The sequence below is a fragment of the Papaver somniferum genome, chromosome 8 (assembly GCF_003573695.1).
Source record: "Papaver somniferum cultivar HN1 chromosome 8, ASM357369v1, whole genome shotgun sequence".
Classification (NCBI taxonomy): domain Eukaryota; kingdom Viridiplantae; phylum Streptophyta; class Magnoliopsida; order Ranunculales; family Papaveraceae; genus Papaver; species Papaver somniferum.
In genome coordinates, this window is record NC_039365.1 from 71,253,417 (window position 1) to 71,263,420 (window position 10,004).

Consider the following 10,004-nt stretch of genomic DNA (forward strand, 5'->3'; position numbering starts at 1 on the left):
ACTCTCTTTCTCCCTAATACATATCCGTAACAGTCTTTAAGTTTTTATCCACCTGCCTTTTTCATATGTAGTTCTAAAGTTCTACGTAACGCGTTTTACCCAATAGATGTTGGGAATTGGAATAGGCTGCTAATACGCGTTTTACCCATATAGCTAAAATTTCTTGTTTGTAGGTTTTGGGCCCGGTAATAAATAAAAAGATTCTCGAAATATTGGAAAACATTACCAAAACTACTCAATTGGTTGCATAATATACATATCGACATCTAACCTTTTCACCACTCACACCAAACAGCACTAGAAAAGAGGAGAGGAGAGGAGAGGAGAGCAACCATGGCAGAGACAGAGAAATGTGATCAAGAAGAAGAAAATTCACCAGTAAAACAAGTGGCATTAACAGTACCAACAACAGATGATCCATCCTTACCAACCCTAACGTTTAGAATGTGGGTTTTAGGAACTCTTTCCTGTGTTCTTCTTTCATTTTTAAACCAGTTTTTCTGGTATAGAAAAGAACCATTAACTATCTCATCCGTTTCTGCTCAAATTGCTGTTGTTCCACTAGGTCATTTGATGGCTAAACATGTCACTGATCGGATATTCTTTAAGGGTACTAGATATGAATTTACGTTAAACCCTGGTCCTTTTAACGTCAAAGAACATGTTTTGATCACAATATTCGCTAATTCTGGTGCTGGTTCTGTTTATGCTATACATATTGTTACTGCTGTTAAACTCTTTTACAAGAAGAATCTCGGTTTCTTTGTTTCTTTGATCGTTGTTGTCACTACCCAGGTAATCCTTTTTTCCTTTTCCTTTTCTATTTTTAATTTTAGGTTTTTCATTTAGGGCGTAACTGATCAATTTCAATTTTGTTTTGGTTGTTGAATCGTTAGGTGCTTGGATTTGGTTGGGCTGGAATTTTCCGGAGATATTTGGTGGAGCCAGCAGCTATGTGGTGGCCAAAGAATCTTGTTCAAGTCTCCCTATTCGGGTATATGCAGTTAATTTTATGGCATTTGTTTGCATCCCAAATCTGTCTTAGGACTAAACTAGTTCTGCAATAATCAGAATGTAGGCAAAAAGCAAATTGCATACTTGCGCTGTCTTCCAGTGCATATATCTTATAAATTAAATTTCTAGATGCCCATTTGTGAGTTCTGTTATGTTGGCAAATTCTGGTAACGGAGTACTAAGGGTTACTTATAAGGCATATGCACTGCCTTTTTTCCTAGTTAGTAAGTTTACAAATAGATTTAGATGATATCAGAAGACTATTGATTGAGTACTTCGGAGCACTAATGGTTCTATATAATGTATTAGATGATTAAAGAACGCTGTTTAACTTTTCGGATAAACCCAAGATTCAAACAATATGAATTCGCAATAGTGAAAACTACTTTTCTGCATGCTAGTCAGACTGTTTGGGTAGTGTAAGTTGCCTCTTGAAGTTACTGTTCCTTCTGTTCAACATTACCATACTAATCCAATTCCCTTTCACTATTATGGCAGGGCTTTACATGCGAAAGAAACTAAATCCAAGGGTGGATTATCACGAATCCATTTTTTCCTTGTCGCATTTGTGTGTAGCTGCGCATACTATGTTCTCCCTGGCTATCTCTTCCCAATGTTGACATCCCTCTCATGGGTTTGCTGGATATTCCCCAAATCTGTTCTGGCACAACAACTAGGTTCCGGTCTTCATGGTCTTGGAATAGGTGCAATTGGGCTTGATTGGACGACAGTATCGTCCTATCTCGATACCCCACTGGCGAGCCCATGGTTTGCTACGGCAAATGTAGCTGTTGGTTTCATTTTCATCACCTATATTGTAACACCAATTACCTATTGGTTCAATTTTTACAATGGAAAGAACTTCTCCATATTTTCGTCAACGCTATTCGAGTCTAATGGAAAGGTTTACAACATCTCTAGCATTGTCAACGAGGATTTCAAGATTGACATGGCAGCTTATAATAAAAGTGGACGTATTTACCTTACATCTTTCTTTGCCATGACTTATGGAGTGGGTTTCGCGACACTTAGTGCCGTCATCGTTCATGTTCTCCTGTTTCACGGAAGGTACTTATTGTTATATATTAGTTATAGTATTTCAGGGGTGTTAAGCATAACTGAAAATATTCACTCGTTTCTTAAGAATATATAAGAACATATGTATCTTAGAAAATATACTGCAGATTTTAATCCGCACTGCCTGTTAGAACCATCAAGGTTCGAAATGGTTTATATAACTATCTTGTGTCCAAAACTTACACTCGAATTAATTGCAGAGAAATATGGGAGCAAAGCAGATCAGCATTTAAAGATAAGAAAAAAGATATACACACAAGATTAATGAGCAAGTACAAGCAAGTGCCTGAATGGTGGTTTGTTTGCATACTTCTAGCTACTATTGCAGTCACTATATTTGCTTGTGAGTTCTACAATGAGCAGCTTCAACTTCCATGGTGGGGTGTGCTGTTTGCTTGCGCACTTGCCATGTTTTTCACTCTTCCAATTGGTATCCTTTTTGCAACCACAAACCAAGTAAGTATTTTTGTTCAATATTTTTATTTATAATATTATAAACATAGCCAAGATAAAGTTTTAAGCTGTAGAGTATGATCACATGTTTCGTCGGTGATCAATAGTTTTATCAACTTCACTACAAATTGATCAATTACCTTGTTTTGTGTTGTTGTCAAACAGCAACCAGCATTAAACATCATAACAGAGTACATCATTGGGTACATATATCCTGGGTATCCCGTGGCAAACATATGCTTCAAGACGTACGGGTACATAAGTATGAGACAAGCAATAGTCTTTCTTGCAGATTTCAAACTAGGCCACTACATGAAGATTCCACCAAGAACAATGTTCCTGGCACAGGTAATAAAGTTTATAGTTGAAGAAAAATAGGACGCAAGTTTTATCGCCACCGCATAAGTTTTACAATAAACAAGGACCCTTGTCTCAATCAAACCGTTAGAATAAATTGACTCACAACAGTTTCTCAACATTGATCATTTGCACCTATTACAACCATTGCATCTTATAGAACTATGAGCATGGGAGATTTCTATATTTTTTTAAACTTATGTAATGTCTTTTTTTTGTGATTTATGAATCAGGTTGTAGGAGCTATTGTAGCTGGAGTGTCTTACTTGGGAACTTCATGGTGGCTCATACATAGCATCCCTGATATGTGTAACACTCAGGTGCTTTCCCCTGATAGTCCTTGGACTTGTCCTGGTGACCATGTATTCTTTGATGCTTCAGTTATATGGGGATTAGTTGGACCTCGCAGAATCTTCGGAAATCTTGGTGCTTATGCGACTGTAAACTGGTTCTTCTTAGGGGGAGCAATTGCACCTATACTAGTTTGGTTGGCTCAAAGAGCCTTCCGTAATCAAAAATGGATTAGTCTGGTTAATATGCCTATACTCATCGGTGCAACAGCAAGTATGCCTCCAGCAACTGCTGTTAACTATACAAGTTGGATACTGGTTGGGTTTCTTTCTGGATTCGTTGTTTTTAGATACCACCAGAACTGGTGGCGGAAACATAATTACGTTCTGTCTGGAGCTCTTGATGCTGGTCTGGCTTTCATGGCTGTGCTTTTGCACTTTTGTTTGGGTATGAATGACATTAGTATTGATTGGTGGGGAAGTAATGCGGATGGTTGCCCTTTGGCTTCCTGCCCAACCGCTAAAGGAGTCGTCACCAAGGGTTGTCCAGTGTTCTGATTTACTTACTAAATCCTTCTTTGATTGTTTTCTTAGTTGTGAATACGATTTTTATTATTTAGATCCTTCTTTGATGCAATATATACGTTAGTACTCTCGGAGCCGATCTTGAGTCTAAAAGGGTTTTGAACTTGATCGCAATACCTTTTATAAATAAAATAAAAAAAGTAAAAATCCTCAAAAATTGTAAGAATAAAAAAGATTCTTTTCTTCTTAAAATGTCCCGTTTTTCATTTTGAACAATCAACTGTTATGTTGAATTGGAGTTTTTTTTCGAGGCTTACTTTTTTTTTTTTTGAGGCATACTAAATGATGATGCCATCTAGGATATGGATGTTTATTCATACCAAAATTACTAGGTTACCTTTTCACTAGATTAAATTACATAAATAACCTTCAATATAATTAAAAACTTAAATTAAAATTAGTTAGATTACTTAAATACCCTTTGACCAAATAAAAACCTAAACAAAAACTAAATCATTCAACATTCAACATTTCTTCTTCTTCATTCTTTCCTCTTCTTCATTTTTGCAGTCGAACCTTCTCCATAAACCGACTAATCGTCCGATGAAAAATCTTTGATCGTCGATTAAAATCAAACTATAATGATGGGTAGAACGAAATGTTGTGCTAGAGATCTACTTACAGACGTTCATGTTGCACTGCAATACAGTCAAGCAAGTTCTAGGGCAAGCGAAGAGCAAATCAATTCGAGGGGCGTTGATTCACAAAATCCAGATTCGAATAAACCCCTAATGTATATTAGAAGGTATTTATACAAACCCATCTTGATGTTAATTGTTGTTACTCCGTTTGATCGATAGAATAGGATTTCTTAGTTGAAATTAGGGTTTTCAGATGTGGGTTCGGCCCAAATATTTGCGACAAAAATAGACGAACCTAGTTCTGTGGAAGAACAGTTCGTCCCAAAATTTGGTTTCCATTTTGAGACGAACCTAGATTATTTGAAGTTCGTCTAATTCGAGTACTTTTTTTTAGGCCGAACTTAGTAGCCATAATGTTAATTGAATTGGCTTGTGATGTTTTTGTTGGTTTTTCGTTTAGTTTTTTGCCGTTACAGTGCTAATCTTGACTCCATGGGAATATATATTCTGTGACTCTGGCTAGATAGGTTGAACAATAGGAATCTCTGTCTCCGTGGGTGGACTTTTATTGTTGCAACACCAAATGGCATGAATGTTTTTAGTATAATGCTAAAATTTTCTTCGAACCAGAGATAATAGAATGCGTAGAGTAAGAGAATTTATATATAAGCATTGTTCGCATTTCAGAAGTAGTATATACATGCAGTGAGGTCAATGTGATTCAAAATGTTGAAACTCATTAGCTTCATCATCTTCTAATTCGTTACAAACAGAGAAGGATGAATGCAATAATCCGATATTCATAGTTTTATCCTGCTGTACATATGCAGTAGCTGCTAATGCTACCTCAATATGCGGCGCCTTCTTGTATGCATGAACCAGCAATCCATAGGTTCCCAATTTACATGAAAATCCGATTTCTCCATATACTTGCATCCACCGAGTGTTGAACATGACTGTACTACACAACTTGGTATTGTTCAGTTGTTCAAATGTTCAAGCACTGGGTTTTTTAGTCTTTCGTCTACCAGGTCTTAGCATCTGCTTGAAAAGTGCACTTTTTGGAACATTCCAATGCTCAATATGCATTATTATTAACTTGAAAAGTGCACTTTCTTCTTTGTGTTAGGAAACAAACCAAAGGTGGTGGGAGAGTTGTAACTCAAAAGGACAAGAAGAAGAGGTCTATGGAAGTAACCCCTTCTAATGTTAGAACTCCGCAACCTCGAGTAGGCAACAAAAATTTGGGTGTACGTAAAAGAGGAACTACAACCTCCGGTACAGAGGATAGAGAGACAGAGATACAACCAGAAGGAGAAGTTCAGGGAAGTCGAGCTAACAAGGAAAATACTACTGCAACGAAGGAGACCATAAGCAGAGGTGGATTACAAGGTAACACAAAAAGAGATGAAGATGAAGATTAAGATGAGCAGCGAAGACCACAAAGAGCTGGAAAACAAGTCGTTGAAGATGAAGATGAAGATGATGAAGAAGAAGAACCACCACAACCACAACCAAGAAAACAAGTAAACCCACAGAAAGTTGCTAAACTACGGAAGACAAAGCTTCATATTCCCGATGATTACGTAATACCTACCCAGAGGAACGCCCCAACACTTGGTATTCCTCCATATTGAGGAAAGGTTTTGATTGGTTACGAGGATTCGTGGGCAAAGCGAATCTATAAGACTCCTGATCATAGGGGTGCAGTCAGAAATTTGAGACACCAAAGTTCTGCAGCTTGGGATTTGAAGAATGAAGTCGATGAGGTTCAAGCTATAGTTCAAAGATCTGGTTTATGGAAAGCAATTTAACATGAACAAAAGGGTTGTGATTCAGTGACCACATCTTCCTTTATTGAGAGATTTAGTCCCAAAACTTATACATTTCATCTTCCATTCAGCGAGATGACAATAACACCTGATGACGCTGATAGGATTTTAGGTCTTAGAGCACGTGGGAAAAGTGTTGATGCTGAATATTCTGAATTGGATTGGGACCAGCTATATAAGTTGGCTGAAGAAGTTCTTGGTTGGGATCATAATACTACCCTGAAGTAGTTTTGTAGCGCCTCTAAAGAGGTGGAAAATATGCATGTTGGCTGCGGCAACAAACCAAAGATGTTGAAGTCATTCAAGTTGAAGAATCTGAAAGAAAAGTTCGAGAACACTATGAAGAAAGTTAACGATGGGTTGGTGATGGATGCGACCAAAATAAACCATACTGCTGTTGCTGCTTATTTGTTGCACACTCTCGGCCGAATTATATTTCCTGACCATAGTGGCAACAAAGTTAGTGCTCAATATCTCCAATTCGTAAAAGATCTTTCGAAGTTTCATGAGTACGCTTGGGGATCCGCTTGTGTTGCATTCCTTCTCCATTCAATTGCTACAACATCTAGGCTAGACTCTAGAAATATTGGAGGAAACTTCAATCTCTTTCAGGTACTTCTCAATAACTTTAATTCCATTTCTAAGTTGATTGATCACGTATTTTGCTCTTTAGTTGGTCGATCACAATGTCAAGTTCAGCTTAAATTACCAGTTCCTTTTTGAGCCGAACCTGAAAACTTGTAAGTAATTATTCTGAAAATGTCAGGTTCGGCCCATAGTGATAATTCATTTTTGAGTCGAATACTGGTCTGTATTGCTGAGGTTTATGTTGTCAATTAAGAATTTTCCTGTGCGATTAATGTAGGTGTGGGTATATGATCACTTTTCGAATTTGAAATGAAGCACACCAATTGAGGTGGTGGATGATACATTTCCAACTTCGGCAAAATATGAGTTCAAAGATTATAAGAAGAGGGATAAGCCTGAAAAGATAACCTCTTCAAGATAACGTTAGACTCTTTGGATGGATACGATGTTGAATTTGAACCATATAACGGGAAAGAAGAAGAATATGAATTCGTTCAAGACGAAGGTATGCCTTTGGGGATGTACTACAGATCGTTGTTCTATCCAGGCGGGTGTGTAATTTTCGATCCTCGTCGAGTACTCCGCCAATTTGGGTTTATCCAAACAGTACCATATGATGATAACCAAAAGTTCAGGTTGTTTCCGAAGGGAAGTAAAGGCACAAAGAGCACCACCGGTTCATGGAAACCAAAATATGATCCCGATCCATCGCTTCTTCATTGGAAAGAAATGGATAACAACATGCTGAGTTGGGAGGGATTAGAGAGTTTACGTCAAAATCCTTGTGAATTTGTAGAAGAATATATGGATTGGTATAATCAGGTTTCCCATCCTTTCATTATTAATAGAGAAATTCAAGATCTTGTTGAAGCTGAAATCGCGGAGGCACAAGCAACGCAAGCTGCGGCAAAGAAAGCGTCTGACAGCAAAATCCATAGTGCATCCGAGGCAATGACGATAATGGTAAGTGATTTCTTTAGTTACTCTTTTAAAAGTATTATAAAACGGAAAGTATATTTTTCTCTAATTGTTGGTTTGAAATGAAATCAGCTGTCGTCGGCAACTAAGTTAATGAGTAAAATGAAGAAGAAAGTTAGTTGCAAACAGACGACATCAGTGGCTGAGCAACAAGGTTTCTGCAACGAATTGCAAGAGGTCATTCGCGTAGGTCAATCCGTCAATGCAAAGAAAAAGTCGATGAAGAGAACCCGACAAGAACCCGGAGGCCCAAGTGGAGGTGGTAATGCATCCGATACCAATGATGAACATGGAGGCCGTGGAAGTGATCATGGAGGTGGTAGTCGAGGTGGTGGTGCATGAATATGTTTTTTTATTGCACTTTGATGTTTTGGATTTTAGTTTAACTTTTAAGACTATAACTTGGATTTCCGGTTTAAATTTTAGCTATCACTATGAATTGTATTTCTGGTTTAGCTTTTAAGACTATAACTTATATTATCATCCACATACTTTGTGTTTTCTATATTAATAGTAGTAGGTTCGGCTGTCCCGTGAAATTTATTAATGGGCCGAACAAAGATACTTTTACACATTCCCAACAGGTTCGGCCCAAAATCATAATTCCATTATAGAGCCGAACTTAAACTATACATAAGTTCGTCTCATTCGACTTCTCTTTTTCCTTTGGTCGAACTTATTACTTAACCTTAATGGAGTTTTGTAGATCACAGTGTCAGGTTCGGCCCCAAAATAAGAATCATCTTTGACCCGAACTCGTACTATAGAGAAGTTCGTCTCGTTCGATTTTTCTTAATTTTAGGCCGAACCTTACTTTTCAAATTCACAAATTTCGAGCAACGACTAGTTTTTTTGAAAAACTAGCCGTTACTCACATAGCTTCTATATATACCCACTCTAGATGCCCATTTTTTATTCAATCTCTGGAAAAATGGCAGTTCATGCTCCCAAATTTACTTTAGATGAAGATGTATCACTATGCACACACTATGTAGCCGATTATCCAAAAAGGGGTTAAGAACGTCGCATGAATGGTAAAATGAGTCGGAGTTATTGGGGAAAAATTCATGAAAGCTTCTGCTCCGACACCAGGAACCCTCACAACCGAGATCGTGCCGCGTTATTTTGTCGATTGTTTGATAGTTGAAGATTTTATTGCTTTAATTCAGATTGTAAGGCGATATCGACTTAAGGGTGAAACCGTTGCTGAAACTGAAGAACGGTCACGAGCGGAATGGCGACGATGGAAGGGAAAGGATTTTGAATACGGCGCTCAATACCGCATCCTTGAAGACTTCCTCAAAAAACGTATGTGATTCTAGTAAACCATATTCGGGTTTTATTTAACTATTTAGTATTGTGTAGTTTGCATTTTATATGTAGCTTCGGCACTTAATCTAAATATGAATGAAAACTAATGGAATTACCAAAAATATATGTGATGTTCGGCTGTAAATGAATTCTTTGTTGTAAGCCGAACCTGCAAAATCTCTGTAACTTTGGTATCAGAAATATAGGGAAGATTCGGCTCTTAATTTAAATTATCGTAATACCCGAACCTAACAACTTGCAAGAAAACTTCGGCTTTAAATGTATTCTTGGTTTTAAGCCGAACCTGACAATTTCCAAAGGTTTTCCTGCAATATTTCAGGTTCGGATGTTTTTGGTGTAGTCATCTTAAATAAGAAAAAGCCAAAATATTTCATTCATATGGTGTATTTGAGGATGCATTGTATGTGATTTATAATCTTACCTCATCCTCAAAAAAAAAGAAAAAACGATCCTTTATGAGAGTTCCAGAAAGACTTCATATTATATTTTATGGACTTCCTAATCTTAACTCATCCTCACAAAAAAAAAAACAACCGATCCTTTATGACAATTCCAAAAAGACTTCATATTATGTTTTATGGACTTCCTAATCTTACCGCAGATTCATTGACATCTTCCTCTTCATCTTCACTTATTTCTTCATCCGTCATTACAATTACTTGATCTTTCATAAGCGAGATGTACGAAGCTTTCCAAAGGCCCATTTCCGTCGCGTAGTTTGTACACCAATCCATCGAGTAATTATGTTGGAATCCCAGCCAAAAGACTTCACAATTCAAAGGAGGTAACGGGCAACCGGTCTTAAGCTTGAGGCTGATAAAATGACATCCTTGAACAACGCAAGAACGAGTATTCTATCTTTTAGATCCTCACGATAAGGTTTTGTTGGCGGCGTATAAGTAAAACTATTACCAATC

The 10,004-nt window shown here is 37.4% G+C and overlaps 3 protein-coding genes across 3 annotated transcripts; all 3 read left to right on the forward strand.

Annotated features, from left to right (window-relative positions):
- Window positions 1-217: 217 nt before the first annotated feature.
- LOC113301513 (oligopeptide transporter 7-like) lies at window positions 218-3,942 on the forward strand. The gene is made up of 6 exons (XM_026550284.1): window positions 218-795; window positions 897-994; window positions 1,513-2,082; window positions 2,292-2,547; window positions 2,710-2,892; window positions 3,135-3,942. Exons 1-6 carry the CDS (start codon window positions 334-336, stop codon window positions 3,747-3,749), a joined length of 2,184 nt encoding a protein of 727 aa, XP_026406069.1. The 5' UTR covers window positions 218-333; the 3' UTR covers window positions 3,750-3,942.
- A 1,813-nt stretch (window positions 3,943-5,755) lies between these two features.
- Window positions 5,756-7,376, forward strand: LOC113301892 (protein MAINTENANCE OF MERISTEMS-like). The gene is made up of 2 exons (XM_026550731.1): window positions 5,756-6,801; window positions 7,055-7,376. The coding sequence occupies exons 1-2, from the start codon at window positions 6,448-6,450 to the stop codon at window positions 7,088-7,090; spliced, it is 390 nt and encodes a 129-aa protein (XP_026406516.1). The 5' UTR covers window positions 5,756-6,447; the 3' UTR covers window positions 7,091-7,376.
- LOC113301891 lies at window positions 7,377-8,162 on the forward strand. Its single transcript, XM_026550730.1, has 2 exons — window positions 7,377-7,740; window positions 7,828-8,162. The coding sequence occupies exons 1-2, from the start codon at window positions 7,507-7,509 to the stop codon at window positions 8,095-8,097; spliced, it is 504 nt and encodes a 167-aa protein (XP_026406515.1). The 5' UTR covers window positions 7,377-7,506; the 3' UTR covers window positions 8,098-8,162.
- The last annotated feature ends 1,842 nt before the right edge of the window (window positions 8,163-10,004 follow it).

What these genes read in the sequence shown, in the direction of transcription:
- LOC113301513 (XM_026550284.1), top strand. Translation starts at nt 334, where the DNA reads ATGGCAGAGACAGAGAAATGTGATCAAGAAGAAGAAAATTCACCAGTA. An exon ending in TCGTTGTTGTCACTACCCAG is followed by an intron (nt 796 to 896) that starts GTAATCCTTTTT and finishes TTGAATCGTTAG; the next exon opens with GTGCTTGGATTTGGTTGGGC. An exon ending in GTTCTCCTGTTTCACGGAAG is followed by an intron (nt 2,083 to 2,291) that starts GTACTTATTGTT and finishes AATTAATTGCAG; the next exon opens with AGAAATATGGGAGCAAAGCA.
- LOC113301892 (XM_026550731.1), top strand. Translation starts at nt 6,448, where the DNA reads ATGCATGTTGGCTGCGGCAACAAACCAAAGATGTTGAAGTCATTCAAG. An exon ending in GAAACTTCAATCTCTTTCAG is followed by an intron (nt 6,802 to 7,054) that starts GTACTTCTCAAT and finishes CGATTAATGTAG; the next exon opens with GTGTGGGTATATGATCACTT.
- LOC113301891 (XM_026550730.1), top strand. Translation starts at nt 7,507, where the DNA reads ATGGATAACAACATGCTGAGTTGGGAGGGATTAGAGAGTTTACGTCAA. An exon ending in CCGAGGCAATGACGATAATG is followed by an intron (nt 7,741 to 7,827) that starts GTAAGTGATTTC and finishes AAATGAAATCAG; the next exon opens with CTGTCGTCGGCAACTAAGTT.